This window comes from Falco peregrinus, chromosome 13 (genome assembly GCF_023634155.1).
Source record: "Falco peregrinus isolate bFalPer1 chromosome 13, bFalPer1.pri, whole genome shotgun sequence".
NCBI classification, from domain to species: domain Eukaryota; kingdom Metazoa; phylum Chordata; class Aves; order Falconiformes; family Falconidae; genus Falco; species Falco peregrinus.
Genome location: NC_073733.1, coordinates 6,983,343 through 7,003,082, shown reverse-complemented (window position 1 = coordinate 7,003,082; position 19,740 = coordinate 6,983,343). Strand labels below are relative to the sequence as shown.

The 19,740-nt window shown below is 37.6% G+C and overlaps 1 protein-coding gene across 2 annotated transcripts in view; it reads right to left on the bottom strand.

Annotated features, from left to right (window-relative positions):
• The window catches only part of TENM1 (teneurin transmembrane protein 1), a 349,702-nt gene that overhangs the window by 162,255 nt on the left and 167,707 nt on the right, over positions 1-19,740 (bottom strand). For both annotated transcript variants that reach the window (XM_055818110.1, XM_055818111.1), the window contains exon 4: positions 6,527-6,767. In XM_055818110.1, coding sequence (XP_055674085.1) covers positions 6,527-6,767 — 241 coding nt within the window. The remainder of the gene's footprint in view (positions 1-6,526; positions 6,768-19,740) is intronic.

The following is a 19,740-nucleotide window of genomic DNA, read 5'->3' as shown; positions in this document are numbered from 1 at the left end:
TTTCAATAAATTTTAAAATTTTGATGTGGAAAATGAGAACAATAATACTTTAATATCTAAGAAAGTTATATAAAGAAAAGTACATAACATTTGCAGAATACTTTGAAACCATGAATCAAGGAGGATAAAAACAGCGATACTGTAACTTTGTTGCTTATATTCTGTGGTTAGAAGCATGATTTAAAAAAGAAAAAGGAATGAGGTAACTAAAGCAGAAGTAGTTGCCATGAATTTTCTCCTGTGAGTATTCATGCATATTCTGACTAACTTACTACTAGCATTTTAGTATACTTCCAAATACCTACACTTACATGTGTAAGGTCTAAAGCCAAGCTATAGCTAGTAGCTGTAGTAGTAGTGACAAACCCCACAAACTTTGCTTGGCAAGAGGTGTATCACATCAACTATGTGCATACTACCTAGTCTTCCAAAATTGATTACTAGAAGTAGCTATCCAGTGGGTAGACAGACATTCCCGAACAGTAATGTTACACATACATATGTGAGTTTCTTTGAAATGAAAAGGTAGAATCTTTTGCATATCTCTGAACCCTTCTCACAGTCTCTGTTTCCCAAATCAGCCTTGACCCTCTATATTAACCTGTAATTCTCTTTCTCTTTCAAAATTTATATTCAGTCTCTTTCTGGTTTTATAAATGAAAACACTGTGTTTCATAGAAAGCTAACCAGCTGCTTGCTTATTTCAGCCACAAAATCACAATGTATCTTTACTTTTAATTATATCTTGATATCCTATTCCATTATTCAAAATAATGAGTGAAGAGTATCTGCCACGTGATTGTTCAAGTTACTATGTTAAGCCTGCACAAAAAACCCCCTCGCATACAAACACTATCTCACTGTTCCAGGGAAGCCCACACCAGACCTTCTCCCAGGGAAAAAATACGGTAGAGTATATGAACAATTTAAATCACCTTATTGTCCTTAGTGACTGGATCTCAAATTATTCAAAAGAAGGACCCCCAAGTGCCATTGCTGCTGACATGAAAACTGTACTTCACTGTAGCTGACAAATTTTTATATTTGTATTTCCATAAAAGATGCTTTCATTCTCACATTATTAAATTTAGGGTCATATTTACAGCTTTTCTTTTAAGTTCATAGTCATATTTACAGTTTTCAATTTATCTTTTTCAATTCAGAAGCCATAAATATTTTTAGATCTTTTCTGCTGTGCAATGCAAACACACGGGACTTGGACAGGCTTTAAAACCTTTGCCATGTGTCTGTTTTTAATATGGTCACCCTCTCTATAGGTTAGATTTATTGTTTAATTAGGTGGAAAATGAAAAAATACAAATGAAAGGTCATAATAACAAATACTGACCAACTTGATTCGAAGGAAAGATGGTAAACAAAACCCTCCCCTCCATTTGTTCTTGGAATAACTACAAGTCTGGTCATTTAACGCAGAAGTAGGCTCCATTGGCAAACAAGTTCCTAATGAATTGTATTGCTCAAATAGTAATTGTGTCCCTGCTTGGTGGTTTATGATCATTAACACCTGTGTGTCTTGGGAGCTGTAAAAGCCATTCTGTTTGCTATGGAAACATCGAACTGGGAAAAAGGCAGGCACAAAAGTGGTTACTGCATCCCTGCACTGGGGACAAGATTCACACGATGCTCAAATGAAGAGACCAAGGTTTATTTTTTAATAAACCTTCCCGGAGCACACTGAACCGTGTGAGTGTGTATTTATATATGCATTTTTCTTTAATTATTTCTGCTTTTAGCACTCTTCCAGCTTAAAGTGAGTTTGTACAGGTTTCTGTGATTTGAAGGGCTACTGATGTGCTTTTTGAAGAGCACAAATATTTATGAGCTTGATTAAAAAAGAACAAGAGAAAACCATAGCCCAGACTAAATCTCTTGACTGGCAAGAGATAGTTGTGAAGATTGCCCCTATACTAAACAGAATTATAAATGAGATGTTCTTTTTAGGAAACAGAAATCCAGATAGCCTTAAGTAAGTTTCTTAAATCACTATATAACACAGAAAGGAACGACTCCATCCATATGATGATCTCCATCAAGTTCTTGAATTCCCAAGTTCTCAAAGTTTTTAAGTGTTTAAAGCCATAATCAAACTTCAGGGCTCTAAAATAGTGCTGAATAGTAACTAAAAATCATAACTGCCCTGAACCCCAAATACTTCTCTTATTATTCCAGTACTTCAAAGTTTTATATAAATTAATGATAATTGAATCTCAGGTTCATGGTCTGGTATCTCGCTGTCCCCTTAGAGGAGCTATTACCATGGTGATAAGATTGCTTAAATTAAGCTGTCTTTTTCCACAGGACTTGGCTCATTGCCAGTGCAGTGAAGGGAGATTTCAGTCCATTCAGCACAGCATTAACCTTACTGCCAATACTGCTAAATGGGTTAGAGGAACTAGAAAGAAATTTGATCTAAAAAAGGAAGGAACAAGCAAATATGTAAAATACTGAAGCACATAACTGGACTTAAAAAAAACCCCACCACTCTGAAACAAAATCAAAATAAGGTATGTTTTATATTTAGACTGAAAACTTAAAAATTCTAATGCTTGGGTAATCTAAAAGCAAAACTTTACTCAAAATAAGCATGTCCAATGGTTTATCCATGAGCAAACTGTAACAGACTGTAGGGAAGATCAGAAATAACGTCAGGTAAAAATTCCTATTTAATGTCTATTTTTTTTTTATTTGGGAATTTGATTGAAGTGGGAAAATAAATAGCAAACACCAAAAACCCCCAACAAACAACCCACAAAAAAAGCAAGGTATGAAAAGAAATACTGAGTCAATTAAGACGACATGGAGAAAATGAAAAACATTCCTTTGAATTGCCAGGGTTTAATACATACTCCAGAAAAAGCAGTAAGGTATGTTCAGATGGGGCTGTCAGAGATAATGACAATGTATTACACTGCAAATCATAAGATTTGAAACATTAGGGCAAAGTATCTATGAAACCTGAAAAAACAATTATTTTAGTGGAAAGGAAGGGAATAGGCAATAGGTTTCAAGCACTTTATTCTGGGAGAGAAGAAAAAAAAAAATCAATTTATGTAAGAGCGCAATAACATTACCCTAAAAAGGAGAATCAATGTTTCCTGTGTTTTTATGTGGTGTGAGAGATCCTCGCAGTCTTTTTCTGGCAATACTTACACACTATTTTTCCGTGTGACAATGAAATTACTGCATGTTCATAAGTCATTTTAATAATGAATATGTTTTTTCCAGCCTGTGAGTGCATGCATACAGAAAGAGTCTGCACTGGCATTTACAGGCACATTACAGAACTGAAGGCTGCAGCTGTCAGTCAGCACTTTGAGCCGCTACACCTCCTGCAGGTACAGCTCTTCTCCAGTTTTTTCATCAACAACTCTACCTGTGACATGTCCTCTGAAGTTTTAAACGTGTTCCTAATTCTTATTTTCATTTGGGTTGCTTATAGTCAGAGCAACTACCAGAGTTAGAGAACTGGCCTTGGCAATGCCGTACGTTTAGACTGTATTCTTGGCTTTGCCAAAAGCTGGTGGGATGCTGAACAGGTAATTCTGCCTTGCCAAGTCAGTCTCCTATTAAACAGTTGGTTTAGTAAGCTGGGTCTTGACAAAACTGTGTGGGGGATTAGTCTGTGCATATAACACCTCTAGACAAAGTATGAGACAGAATTTCTGATTCGCCCTTTACTATAAAAATATAACAAAGTTTTACTGTACAAAAATCTTCCAGAACATATACCTCAGTATACATCTTTACTGCAGCCCTTTGCAGTCTAATCTACAGTTTCAAATTCTAATTACAAAAGAATAGATGTTTAATCAGAATACTGCAAACATTTTCAGAACTACAGATATTTTTTTTAACCTAAATATGACACATTATCATTATAAGTAAACCCATAAACTTGCTTAATTTCTGACTGTCCAGAGTGAACAGGATTTACAGTCACACAATTAGTTCTAGGAAATCTTTTCCTGTCTGAAAATTCTCTCATATTATGTGGCTGGAGATAACTGATGCAAACACATGTGTTGTTTATGAATTAGCAGAAGATAGAATTGGAAGAAAAGCTGAACATGTGCATTCTGATTTTTGCCTGGTCGTTACAGTACAGAATACATTACTGTCTAAGTCTTCTTTTTAATTGCAAATGTTCCAAATAAAACAAACAAACAAACAACTGCTCAGACATATTCGGTATGTACACATTAGGAAGATTTGGTACTATGCAGGTTTAGCACAGAAACAGAGCTACCATTGACACATTTCCCTTTATTTTTGTAGGATATTCCTATTATTTTGCAGGATTATTTTTAATGGGCAGCTAAACATTAATGGAGAAGGAAAGCAAGGGAATCCACGCATTAGGCCAAAGTATCTGTATAATTCCAGCTAAACCATTCCTTGTTAAAGCAAGAAAAAACAAGCTGCAAAGCCCTTCTTTTTCTCTAAGGCTGTGCTGCGTACTATAGAATTCTGGGAAGTGGTGATCACAAATGTTTTTTATTACAATGTTCCTCTGCTGTACCACTTGTCTGCACATAAACTGCAGATACATCTTGGCAAACAGTCTCACAGATTCTACTTCCAGATTATATAGCCTTTCAGCCAGCTTCGCCAGAGGCTGCAGCTAGCTACCAGAGGGTGTATGAAATCAGCTGAAACAACCAGTGAAGGGCAGGAACGTGGAAAATTCCCAGACTTCGTGAATCACTGACGTGTAGCCCACAGTATGTTTTCCCGTCTGAACTCCTAATCCACTGCACAGCCCTTTCGTCAGTATCCAATTCTATAACTATGAATATAACTATATATCTATTTATTTGTCCTTTATGAAAAGTTTCCAGTTTGCAAAAATAATCAGAAACTAGAAAAATTAAACTAAGCTCAAAAGAGACTTAAAATTGCAAAGTATTTTCCCCAATGAGGTCTGAGAAGAATATAGCGAGCAGGGATGCAGAAAGGCTAAACAAGATCTACCTAACTGTTAATTGGAGAGAACTAAAAGGTAATTAATGGGTGCAGACCATCCAGGGATCAGCTTTACATGCAGCAGAACACATAGATATATAAGCTTGTTACACCAGAAATGACAGAGATTTATCTTTACAAAGATTGTGGAAACAGAAGCTTCTAGCTTTAGAAGGACTAGTTGAACTAAAATTTTGTTTATATTCGCTCTTGGAGAAAAGTTTCCATCCTCCTTGATTCTTTTTGTGATTTGTCATTAAGACAAATAAGGAAAGCTTTATTTCATAATTAATTATCTTACGCTTCAATCCCAACTTAATAGCTTCTCAGAGAAAAAAAAAAAATTGACATGTCTGATTAGCAGCAGTTAAGTGTTTAAAGATTTATACTGAAATTACATTTTGCAATAAAATAAAAACAACCTTCCTATAAAAGAACAAAAAATTAGGTTTCAGTGATTAACTGTGCTAACTGGCCCTTTTGGACATATGTGCATTAAAAAGAAAACACTTGTATGCATAAGACCTTGTATTTCCTGGGTCAGATTAGTTGGATGTCAGATATGCATCCGTTTCACCCAACACTTTCTCAGCAAGCCATGCACTTGACATGTTTTAAAATGCCCAAACCCCAAGGATCCGCAGTCAAACCTCCTTGGTGCTCCGTTCACAATGAAAAGGGAGAAAGTTGTAGAAAATCAGGCTTGTTTTAAGCATCAAGTCAGCAAATACAGCTGTAGTTAAGAGCCACCAAATTAGCTAATACTTATCAGGAACAAAAAAAAAAAAAAAAAAGCTTATTATAGCCAAAAAGACTGAGGAAACTATGTTTACCTCTATGGCAGAACTCTGGGTACCAGAACACAGGTTTATTGAATACAGAATGTTTTTGCTTTCAACTATTTTTCAGAGAAGATTATTTGTGTAAATTGTGAATGACCCTGGTGTGGGACCCTCGCTTCCCCAGCTCCCAGAGGTAAGGCTCTCCATGCTCAATACTTGTCTTGGCCCTGTATCATTTCTCCATTACCTAATGATGATCAAATAATATTTTTGTGTATATATGCAATAAAACGTTTACATACACATTGAGGAAAATATTATTTTCATATTACTTCCTATCTTTCCTTATCCATAGCATAGCTACAGCCTGAACCTTGACTCCAGGAGCGCCAGAGTACATCAATTAAACAAAAGTGCTATTTGCTCATTACAAAACAGCCCTGGGAGAATGTGGCAGGGTGAGACAAGTACCCAAGTACACTACTCTGAAGCATCTATGCAATCTACACACCTTAAGGAAATCAGTGTCTTCCGAAACTTTGCAAAACACATGCTTTTATGAGCATTAATGATCTGGCCGTATCAAGTAAGGCTTCACATGGCTACGCGATGTGGCCTCAACTCAAAATGCACTGCCACGTCCTGAATGGCAAACTCTTAATTCCCCATCCCCATCTCACGTCAACATCAGTCCTCCTTACTGTTTTTTCTAAAAAAACCCCACATTTGAGTTAAGTTGTGCCCAACAGGTGGGTCTGTACCTGGTTTCCAGCGGTATGTTGCTGTTCAAGACCCAGCTGTTATGGAGATGCACAGAATCTTGAGTACTCGTGGGGGGAGTCGGGGCAGCAGGACTGGGCTGGCTGCGGGTGGTCATGGATCTTCTCTGGAGAGAATCAGCTGTTGGAGGTGGCTTTCTGGCACAGGTGCATGCATGTGGTGGTGGAGGTGGCGGCGGGAGGGGTCTGAAGGTGAACTGGTTATGTGGGCTACCTGGCATATCTGGAACAACAAAGAAAAGGCAAAAAAACCCACAGAGAGTTATTATTTTATAAAGATCAAGAGAGCATGAGCATAATATATTAGCTGTTGGGATGAAAGCATTGTGCTTTATCAAGTTGTTAACCCAGCTGCCTGTACAATTTTGTTGCAACATGTGAAATAATTTAAAATATAACACTACTGAAACTAAGAGTATCAGATACAGACACACATCCTCCAGCACTGCAGTTCAGTAGTTCAACAAAAGCAAAGAAGAAAAAGGACAAAAAAGAAGATACAACATTCATTTAATTGTCATAGGATTATTTGGGGATGAGGGTAAAGAACAAATAAATCAAGCTGACATCAAACTGCAGCACAGATACCAACTGATTTAATGAGGTATAATTCTCATTTAAGAGCATCTGCTTAAAAATAGACACAGTGTAAGAATTAGTCTTGCACCTCAAATCAAGGCAGAAAATAACTGTATTCCAACCGCTGAACAAACACCTTCTGTAAAACAAAGTTACCACGTTTCTGCCAGTCTGTTACTGCGTTTGCTAAATGAGACCTGGGAAAAGCCCCCCTCCAAGGCTGCCCAAGCACTAACCATCCCGATACCCGGAGAAAAGGTTTTATGGCAGCTCAAGGCAGATGAGCTGGCAAGGAGCTCACAGCCACCAGACCAGGTCGTGAAGGAGGAGGGAAATAGGCGTGTGTGGGTACCTGAGGCCCCCCGACCCGTGCTGCCGCTGCCCCGCGGGACCCCCAGCGCCCCCCAGCCCCAGAGAGGGATGCTCTGACTGCAGGGTCCTGCCCTGCGCTAGCGCTGCTACACGGCTTTATGGTGGCTCAGCCCGTGCCAGTGAGCTTAAATCCTCCTGCAAAAAACAACCAAGATACAAATATGGTGTAAGGGTTCTTTGAAGGGACAATAAAATCCTGTTTTCTCTGCTTCCCACAAGAGCCTCCCAAGCCTCTCAGTACAGCCAGAAACACAGCTATGGAGAACTGAGGCAAGACATTCCTTTTTAAATGAACAATAACAAATACTTTGCAAAGAAGACGTTGATAAAAATTGCTGCCAGATTGGGTGAACTGTGAAGCTATTAAACTCAAACTCTTCCAGCTAATTTACCTCAGTGTCTACCTAACACAGCTTTTGTCCCATTTCTGTACTCACCCTCACTCTCCCTTTTACCTTAGCAGCCATCCAGTTAAATTTGCACAAAACCAGCTGGAGCAGAGCTCTGATGAACCTGCAAAAATTCCCTGCAAGGAATTGTTGTTGCCATCCATTTACAACACATACTTTCTTTAAATTATGACATGATGTGTCTTCAAGGTGAAAGATGAAAGTGTGCCCCTTCCCTTCTCGGAATGGCTGGAAGAAAAAAAAGCCTGTTTTTTCTCTGTGACAGTCACAATTTACCCCAACTGGAGAAACAAGGTTGTTTAGTGCTCCACATAAGCTTTTCTATGCTGTGGTAAGCAAAGCTGTCATGGATTTGGCCCAGGCTTAATCCTTTTAATTTCATTGATCTTTTATCAAGGCAGCATTCTTACAGTTGCATTAATGTTTATGCTGTAGTATTAGTTTGCATACACCAGAAAAGCATTTCTAAGCATATTAGAAAATTGGAGACCTCAGTAAATTAAATCACTGCAGTCAACAGTCCAGAGCTCTGAAATAATCTGCTAAGGCACTTTCATATAATAATTAATCTCAGTAAATCCTGTATCCTGCTATTTTAGAATTGAAAGCTACCCAAATTTTGGACATAATATTTGATGTCCAGCATCCTCAAGTATTTGATCAATGACATTCCCTTACTTAGTGGTATCAATCTTAAATCCACTTTACAGAAAATTTGCAGGATTATTATACAACCTATAATTTGCATGACAAGCCGTTTTAATGGTTGTGCCACTGTCCTGTTAGAAAATTGCTGATCTCTGCCAGGACAGGCAGTTAGGCTCTACAAGGTACATTAAAAGCTACGCAGTGAACGCCGAGCAGCCAAGGTGACTGCTTCTAGAGGTAAATGGGAAAAAGCTGTATAACCCATACGGCAACGCATCGTTTAGTCCCCTTCCTCCCCTTTTACCTGCACTGTCCCTACCCCGTCAATAGCATGCCATTACCTGACAAATAGTTTAGTCTCTTCCATGCAATAGACCGATTCTGCTCTGTGAACCACTAAGTTGGAAGGGTTGGTAGGGTACCTCATATATCCCAGTGCAATGTATCACTATACATTAACACATCAGATTTCCTGGGGGATTTCTTTTTAATTAACCACACTTGTCACCCCTTCGTCCAGCTACTGGCATCACAGAAAACCTCACATCAGATTCTGAAGTACTTTGGTGATTTAAAGACAAGTCTTCTGCACCAGGCCTTCACTTCAGTGAAGCATGGCAAATTCATTACGCTGAGAATCAGCCTGAGTTTCCAATTAGTTTTTACAGACTTTCTAATTTGGCAAAGTTATTTTTATTTTGCTTGAAACTAAGTCTACACCTCATTAACTTTATTTTTATACCAAAAAAATGTTGCTTGGGATATAAAGCAGCATTATATCTGAATATGCACACTTACAATTCTTCAGGACTCTGAATAGTAGACTCTGTAAAATAACTTAATGCAAAATCATTTAAATACCTAAAAAGTGATATGATGCAAGATAATTTGTCTAAAGCTAACAAGTTTCCAAAATGTATGGGAGTGATATAGAAATGAGCTCAGTTATAAATTTTTATCCTGTTGCTATTGTTCAGCATAATGATATCGATAATAACTGCTGGCTTTATTTTTAGTGGTTGCTAATAATGTTCAGATTTTTAAATTTTGTTACATCAAAAAGTCTAGGTATTATATGCAAATACAGTGTTGTTTTCAATGCATTCATTGATGTGGTGGATGTTTCCATTCATCTAAAAATGTAACTATAAAACACGATTTCAGCTCAATCTGAACAGAACATTTACAATAATTTCCTTCAAATCAGATTTTCCTCTGAGGTGCACCCAAGCCAGAAGAGCTCTTGGTCCTCACTTCTGGCCTTCTCATCTGACCTTGCATTTCGCCATTTCTTTTTTTTTAGAGACCAAAGAAGTTGTTTAGCAAATGTCTATATTTTTCCACTGAGAATTCAGTATTTTTAAATAGTTCCCTCATTTCAGCACAGCAAATCTAGAACTGTGATGTCTTCTGAAAAGATTTATGCAACATTCTGCTGCTTTGCTGTGTATTGGATCTGCTTTGCTTTACTCTTAATTCATACACTCCCCATCCAGTCCACAAACTCCACTAAAATTCTTCCTGCCACCTTTTTTTTTTCTTTTTGTGATTTTACTTTCATTCTTCAATAACGATGTTAATTTGTTTAGCTATTCCATTTTGAGATGCTTCCCAAACTCCATGGACTCACTCCAACAGAGAAACCTCTGCATTGATGCTAGCTATAAACAGCAAAACTTTTCCTTGTAATTCTGCTAGTTTCAAGGATTTCTACTTGCTCTCCTTTCTTTGAAGTTTGAAGGGAGGAGCTCTGCTTCTGTCCCGAATGTTTCTTCTTCCTTGGTTCTGACTTACTCTTTTGGATGGCCCTTCAGCAATATTGATCACAGGCTGCTCCATGGCAGTTGCATAACTGAGCAGGAACCCCGCAGCTATGATGTGCAGACATCAACAGCTCCTCTTCAGCCGCCGAGGTCTGCTACTACTGCTTTTGCCTTCAGGAGATGTAATAACTCAGATCTCCCTTTTTTACTAAGCCTCTGCCTTTCAGAAAGTGGAAGGTTAGTTACCTTAGACACTTCCCCTATGCTACCACGTCGGCTGAGTGCTGCCGTTCTGCTCAAAAGGTACAGGAGGCACAGACCAACGGACAACAGCAGCGTCAACAACCTCATTTTCCTTAAGAGTCAGGTTAAAATGCCTGTGTAGTCATAAACACGTAGCCAAACTGCTTTCCAGACTGAGAAAAAATAAGCAAGCAGCTTTATCAACTAGTTAGCACCTGATTAAAATTAGTTTTGAAAATAAGCCAGGACTTTGCTGAAGTATTTTCCTAACAGTTTTGAAGTATATGCTACTATACTTTTTGGACCCACATAGAAAGATGGGGTAATTTAATTGTTTTATCATTTAGTGACAAGATTACACTAGCCAGTGTCATTAATAAGTATATCAGAGAGAATATATTCAAATCATTGAACATTAAAAGGTTTGCATCTAACCTGTAGTGCTTTTGAGATATTTTTGATTTGAACTGAAAGTTCCTAAATTCATTATTTATTGGTATGTTTGCAGCATGAATTAGCTTGCCATCCATTATTAAATGAATGAAATAGCAACATATGTTCAGAGAGTTTAGTTTAGCTTATTTCAAAGTTCTATGGGTATACTACTGCTCAGTTACAAAACAGTCTGGAATTTTTTTCTCAAGCAGAGATGAAGGAGCATCATGGTCACTGAAGAACTGCAAAAGATTCAGTGCAGGGAAGACAGAATCTGAATGCTTAAGGCTGGAGCTAAAAAGCACAGAAAAAAATTTCTCAGTTTTACAATGAGATTTATGCTCCAAGTCTAGGAAGACAAACTATGATTTAGATGTAGGTGCTACCATTGCAGAGCACTGGTTCTGTTATATGTTAATATGCTTATTTGGTGCTGTGTAAGTCTTTACACCCTTTTCTTTCCATTCTAAAATTTAAACTCTTTTTCTCTCTATGCACCAATGACCCTACCAAGCCCCTGATTATTTGTTGCGTACCTCTGAATTCCTTTCATTTTTGGCATCACACATTTGGAGAAAAGGTGGACACAAAAAAAAACTTGTGTATGAAATTGGTCTATTGATGTATAAATTTATGTTGTGTTTCAGTCATCTATTCTACACTTGCTTCTTCTGATGTAGCTCAGCATTTAGCTGGCCTACCTTACTTGCAAAATGCTTTGCTTCCACAACATTGTCAGACCACTAGGATATAAAAGTATCCAACCAATACCTTTAATACCAACTTACCTTTAGATTATTGTTTTGCTGTATATAACTTTTTTCTCAGCCTTACTTACACAGTAAATCTTCCCGAACAAAAAATACCAAGCAGCTCTAAAGAATTCTGCAAACCATATGGTTTTATGCAAAATAAAGCTTATAATGTAATGAAAGCTTATAAACTAAAGGTCATACGGACTCAAAGTTTACACACAAAGTAGAAGAGATTTAGAGACCTCCAGAGAGCAGTAGGACTTCCTGACACAGCCAACTGACTCATGCCCATGGTGCTTTCAGCTCGCCCCTGCTGCAGCAGATGGTCCTTGCTGAGCAGGTTGGGATGGCCCAGAACAGACTGAGGGCGGGAGGGACCAGTTAAGCATCAGGGATCATCAAAGGTCTCTGGGCCCTTTATCTATCCGTTCAAGTATGCCCTGAAGTAGCCAAGTATATAATTTCATATTATACTGCCAGCCTAAGAGTAGCATGAATCCTACATATCATTATTTAGGCTGTGCTGAAAACAAAGCACAGCACGTAAAAAAAAAAAAAAACCCCAACAAAAAACCAGAGTTCTTATGCCATGTACTTTGAATGGTGTCAATAAGCATAAACTACAGCTGGATTTACGTTGTAATAATGTAATGATGTCAAAGAAATGCATAATATTTAAACACTCAGTCCAATGTGTTCATATGGATCCCAGTAAATGTTCCCTTCATGTTCTCAGTATCACATATGTTCCATTCCCTTGAATCCCTTACAATTATACACACACACACACACACTAACAGCTTCTAACTTGTAATTTGTGGATCATTTTAACAAAAAGATATTTGGTAAATAAGAAACCTAATAATTCCCTAATGCTAACAGAAACTTATTTCCCCTTCAGCCTTTCCAAGTTTAGCCATATTTTAAAATGAAATATGATGCAATTCAACTCTTTTTAAAACACAAGTAACATTTACATTGAATGTTGTATGGTCTAACTGTGCAGGAAAAAAAACCTGTTCTGCATATAAGCTGCAAGGACATTAAGGAGTTCTTACAATGGCGGCACTGCATTTCCTTTTCAATTTTTACATTAAAAGTCAAAACTTGTACTGTAAGACCTACATGACTATATTTTCTAGACACTCATAATGGACCGAATTCTAGGAAACCTTACAAAAACATAATTATCCAGTTTTGAGCACCAGAGTAAAAAAGCACGATGGGAGCATCACCAGGAAGTCTCTCTTTAAAACTCTGTTGCTTTTACAGAAATGAATGTTTTATGTTTCTTTAATTCTGTTTAATACAATCTCTTGTGAAATAGTGCTAAACTCAGCTAAAACTCCTTCTGAAGTCCATATTTATTTAGAGTGGACTAATATGAGCCTGGGATTTCCCCCTTACTTTAATGTACATTTTTGGTCCATTTCTAACAAAAAAAATGATGGATTACTTAAACTCTACTAGAAAATCTTCACAAATTAAATAGTATAAATGGACAAATTAAATAGTATAAACGGACTTTATCACCTGCATATGATATGGATATTAAGTATCAATGCCTTTAAACTTCTAGCAACAGAGAACACAAGGAATTTTCATTAGCAGGAATCTTATATTCACCAGTAATTTGCTATCATTGTCGCATGTCAGGATGGTAGCATGCTGAGCTCTATTTCTGGTAAAACATCAATTAGTAGCATGATAAAAGTGAAAAAATATGGAAGATCTCATAGTGTTTTGAAAAATAAATCAGAAGTATCTCAAAAGTGTCTCTGCAAACAAACTTTTTCTTGATTCAGCTGCAGGAAGATGTGGGAGAATTTTTCAAGCAAAAGAATGGAGGTTAGAACTCGTTAAAGAAGGAAAGGCAGTGATTTATCCCTAGGGACCTATCACATGGCCATCCTTTCCAACTTTGCTGACAGTATGCATTTAATAATATTCTGCTTTTCAAGACTCAAAAAATCCTGGCATCTGTCGTCTTTGTACCATATATTTAACTTGTCAGTTTTTCTTTGTACAATTATTGAAATAAGACTGATATACTCTTTTTTTTTTTAAAGATGTGCATGGGAGAGTGTTGTTTTTTTTTTTTCCCTTATGATAGAAACTTTAATATACTCAAACCAAAAGAAGGCTTTGTGGGACCAAAGCTATTTTTTTTTTTTCTCCAGCTATATCAGCTGGTGCAATGAAAGACATTACCTTTCCTGACAAAGTTTGCCTCACTTAGAGACACTCATATCTGTAGCCCATTAGAGCTACAGTAGCACTACTCCTCCTTAATTAACCCCATCACTCAGTGTTTTAACTTGGGAGCCTGATTGCTGAAGTGGAATAATTTTGGACATAAACATTGCGCTATAAGACGCCACTCTCTGTGCTGTAGTTTGTAACCAGAAATGAGTTTCAGGTTGTAACGCTGTGTACTGTGGATAAGATGCAAGTTTTAAATGTTATCATGCAGAAGCACCTGACAATATAAACACACTGATGCATGTTTATATAAAATAAACATTGCCAGAGGGGAGTGAAGTGCTAGAGCTCCTGAGGTGCTTTTATTCTGCTGAACTGTCTGAATTATAGCTTAGTTCTATAGTACTTCTTCACATAGCTGTTAAATACAAATGCACTCTATGTATAATATTTATGTGAAACACATGATTCCATTTATATGAAATGCTCACATTTATGTCAATTAATATGACAAATTTGGAATGCAACTACCCTGCTCACCCCTTTCAGCCTCCTTCGTTGCAGGTGGTACAGCCATCAGATTCTCTCAAATACCCATCCAGTCGAGACAGGACTCCTCTTAAATCACTCCAGGCTTGTCTTGGGTTGGAACAGACTCTTGATGGTTAAGCCTCACAGGTCAAGGAGAAAACGTGAAGGGAGAAGCAAAGCAGCACTCCAGTTATGATGGAGACTTAGGGAACAACCTAAACCAGCCCAGGCTTCCAGGGGTTTGTTTAGCAGATCAAGCAGCTGCTGGCACAATTAACAGCACACAGCATTCAAAGGATAGAAGCGGATACTGACAGCCCACAGCCAGCTTAAAGGTGGTATTTTCAGGAGAAGGTGTAATTCCTGCCATTACTTACAAGTGGTGGGTTCAGTCAGTATCACAAGTTGTAACTTCTATCTGTGGCAACTCACAGGGGAAGGTACAATCACTATTCTAAAACTCTGAACAAAGCGGGAGAGATTATAGTTTACAGAGTAAGCCTGTCATCCAAGTTTACAAAAGCCAGGCAGTTACAAGTAGCCAGGCAGCAAATTTTGATGACCTTAGAGGTGAACAGATTTTGATTAAAAGACAGTTTATGATTGGTAAAATAGGTTGCAAGCAGCCATGGCTGTAAAAATTAATGTTTCCCCAGTTATTGATGGTTTTCGGCAGAGTGATACATATTCAGGTTTTGGCCTTTGTGTCATTAAATTCATTAGCTGTGAGGGCTTTCTAAAAGGGATCTATAGGTAATGGAATTAGCAACTATAAATCATACCGAAATACACAGTGTATTTAGCCCAGCAGTTCAGTGAAATATCATGAATATGGACATATTAAGCCACTTTTGTCACCAGCGCCTCTGCAGTGGATGATAACCTTCCCTGCCTGCCCCTTACTTGCTTCATCTGTGCTCCTGCTACTTTACAACATTTTAAGTAAAAAAGACTGCTGGAGCCTGGGCCCCGTTACAGACCCCAATAAAGTTTTCCCTGTGGCACCCGAGTTCACTGCGCTGCAACAGCCAAGATGAAGACTCCTCCATTTCACTGTTAGCCTTCTTAGGGCTGGGGACAGTGGTATAAGTCCCACCCATGGACTAAAGCACAGAACCCTGCTCAGCTTAAAGCCCAGCCTTGAGAGAGATCAGTTTGTTGATTCATATTGTTGTAAATATAAAAATATCCTGTGGCTCTACGGAAATATGAAAAGATGATAAGCCCTAAGACATGGTTAATCCTCCCAGTTACATCAGGAAACAAACTTAAGCCCTGATGAGCATCATGTTCATGCACGTTCCTGAAATTACTGGGGGCAAGATCCCAAGCATATCTCCTGTCTATTTGAGCTTAGAGCTAGTGTTTTGCTGGCAGCACTGCAAACTTACTCTAAGTTTACTTCAAGGTGGAAGTGCCTGAACTTTCTGGCTTCAAGGATGATTCACACTCCAGCTTCTCCCACTTGGATATATAAAGGCTTTGCTCAGGACACGGAACTCTGTACTCCAGATCACCATGTCAAATGTAGCATATCTCCTGGCATTTTGCAGAGCATAATTGAAAATACTAGATCCATTTTTACAATCAATACCATGTACAGGCGTAGAAAGCTCTCCGGCATCATTCAGTAATTGTCTCTACCCCCATGTATTTACTTCATTTTTAAGACAATCCTTTTAGAAAGATATTAATGAGGGAATATCAGGAGAGATACAGATTAGTTTCTATGTTCATAATACTTTGAAAGACATGTTTATAGCTTATATAGGAAAATGAAGGTCTCTATTTTATTCAACAAAACAGTAATTCATGTGTTTTTTATTATGGATTTCACCTTGACGTTAAATTGCTTGAAATGAACATCTTTACACATATTTATAGTGACACTTATATGATTATAGGGAGTATAAAATAAGTAATTCATTTATCTGTTGTTACATAATAACTTGTGGGGGGCAGAGAAAGCTGTCAAATGTATCCATAACATGTAAACATACGTAGAATTTCACTGTGGCTCTATATGCATATCTATCTCAAATTAATACCAATACAGTAGTATTTTATGAAGAAATACTAAGAAATATTTTTCTTGCCAGAAGACTTTGCAACTAGGTTTTGTGTGACGCTGCAGCCAGTCACACAGCCTACGTCGTCTGTGAGAGTCCCGCATGAGCCTTAGGGCACAACGTTCATCACACTGAAATAAACAAGAGGTTACTTCAAGCCATATCACCATATTGGGGTTTTTGAAGCAGATTTGGGCATTCTGTAGAAAAGTTTGCTTCTAGGCTAGTTTCCCTGCCTTCCTGGGGCAGAGGTGCAGCGCTGGTCCGGGGGGACCATCGGGTGCTGGCGCCAAGCGGGTGGCTTTGCTCTGCAGGAGTGGAGAGGAGAGCAGCTTGCTCAGAGTTGGCTGTTCAGAACAAATAGCCCTGGACCTACAAAGTTCAACCATACAAAGAACCTACAGAATTCACCATAAATCACGGGGCTGCATCTGATATAAGTCTGCATCTCCTGTACTGTCTCTGTTCAAACTATCTCTGCTGTGCTCCCCGAGACTTAATTTTAAAGTGACTCTTCTTTGTAGCCTGTATGGGGTAGCAAAGTTGTTTGTTCCCACAGTTTTCTGCTAGGTATTTTGTACGATCAGAATGAAAACTATACAGAAACCTACTATTGAGCAATAGAATTAATGGCTTTTGGTGAAACTGATGAGGCTTTTCTATGGCTCTTCCTGAATGACTGCACGTATGTTCAAACCTGCTACATCAGTTAGGGATATGATCCATTACTCTTCCTGAAGTCAAGAAGAGACTTCCACTTTGTCTTGGTGGAGGTTACTTTTAAACACAGTTGATGAACTGTCAGGCAGCAAGTATGTGTGCTTATCACTTGTCAAGAACTATTGTCGACAATGGCTTTTTTACAAAATCAAAGCACATGTGGCCCCTCCCATCCTATCCTCTCCTCAGAGCAGTCTGACCTATGAAATAATTCAAAATTAATAAAAAATAATACATGACAGTAGAAGAGGATTTTCTCAACAGCCTTACTAGTTTCCTGTTTGTCAGGGTAAAGTGCTCGCGGGTAACCAGACTGCTTACTTCAGCTTCACTTATATTCTACTTCACAAACTTTAGTTGACAGATCTCTTAAAGAAGAATTCTTAAAGACAAATTACAGTTTCAAAACATATATTGTCCTTTTGAAGTTTTGCTTTAGAAAACAATTTTTTACATAAGGAATTATTGCAATTTATCTGTTAATTCTCTACTTAAACAGAGAATTGTTGTTTTAAATAAGAGATTTTTTTTTTTTAACCACAAGAAAAATGGTAACTTTAGCTGTAGGGTAGTCAGCATCAATTTATTCTTGGTAACTCTAGAAGTACATGGTATGATTTAAGGAGTAATTGCATGTAATTGTCAGGTAGCATAACAGAAAGCTACCTGTCACTCACCAAATGATTTTAAACGGTCCTCAATTACAATACATTAGTTAATACCTCAGCGTAGAATTAGCTGACCGACTACTTCTGCCTTTTATCCCTAGAAGCAGTTAACAAGTTCCTGTCCCTCTCAATCCAGAAATAAAAGAAATACTTCTACAAAGAGATCTATTCCTGCCATTGAGATTTGCTAACGTTTTAGTTAGGAATGTTGACACTTCTCCTATAGAACTGAGCTTGCTGGGAGGAAAGACAACAGTACATGTGTAACTGATGGTAAACAAAAAATCGATTATTTTTTAAAGAAAAGAAAAACTCCTGTAGGGAAAGAAAAAATAACAACACAGAAAAAGCTAATGTAATGCCTGAAAACGAACACAACAGCCTGGGCACAGCCCCACAGCTTTCAAGTTAGTCTCTCTAATGCGTATTTAGGCATTTACAAGCAAGCACGTAGGTTTTCTGAAATACCAACACACTTCTACCTCTCCACTAAACCGGGGGCTGTGGCCTGGTTCCTCAGAACTCTGTAGAGCTTTTAAGTCCACTCTGCATGTAAGTTCTTAGGAGCCCTGCACTCTTACACAGCTTTGAAGATCTGAACAGAGCATCTATCAAGTACCAACAGGATCGTTTCTGCGTAAACAGATTCAGACGGTTAATTCAGGCAGTAAGGGCTGACAAGCTTCTCCTGCGATTCTTGCTCAACTTGCAAAAGAAATCTCGTGCAATTCAAAATTAACAGATGACATCATTTTGCAGCATTAATAGGTTTTAAAAGTTCTTTGTGGCTGTATCCTCAGTTCACCTCCAACACATTTCTGAGGTGCATTTCACTCAAGGCTTATCTATATAGTTATTTAAACTCATTGTAAATAAGACATGCATTTTTGAATATTACTAGAAATTACATCTATAAAATATCGAATAAAACCTTCAAAACAAATGCATAAAGAAGTATCAAGGGAAACATACTTTTTCATATGAATCTAACCAACAAAGTATTTTAATGAGTGCACATCTATTAAGAGAATTCTCAGGATACTGTAATTATTATTCATTTTCTAGAATTGTTTCACCATGACGCTTTATGCTACTATGGGGACTTTAATGTTTATGTTTTGTGACGGCTGCGTTGACTATTAAAAAGCAATTTGGCTGACATTTTAAGTCTTTTGTTGCCAGTTTTAATTGGATTGTTCACCAAGCATCAACTCCCCCGTTAACTGCAAAAATTACAGGCCAACGTCAGTTTATAGTAATGACTGTTTAATGATTTTATCCTGTCAGTACGCCAGCTTCATATGGATGTATGCATGATTAGTTTCATATCAAGACCTGTAATTAAATAATTGAAACCTAAACAAAAGAGGATATCAAAGAGGAACACATCCTTAATAAAGACTCGAAGATTTATCAAGATACTCACTCCAAATTAAAAAGTAATTAATACCTGGAGGTCAAACACTGCAAGAGTTGATGTTCAGGAAAAAAGTTCTTTGCACCTTTTGCTATAGAAGAAATTTCCCTTTAAGTGATGCAATGTTCGAGAGCTCACTGCAGTAAGTCTTTGCTTATCATTCTTAAAACTGACTCAAAATTATTCAGAACTCATTATTGGCTATTTTTGTTTGCTTTTTGCTTTCCAGATTAGGCAAAGCTGCTTTAGTAACAATAATAATAATATAGAAATAATTATACCTCAACTGAAACTTACAGTACTTACAACCAAAGAACAGCAAGCCCACTAACTTCTCAGAAAATCAAATTATTGAAAGAAAACTGATTATTATCCTTTGTTCAG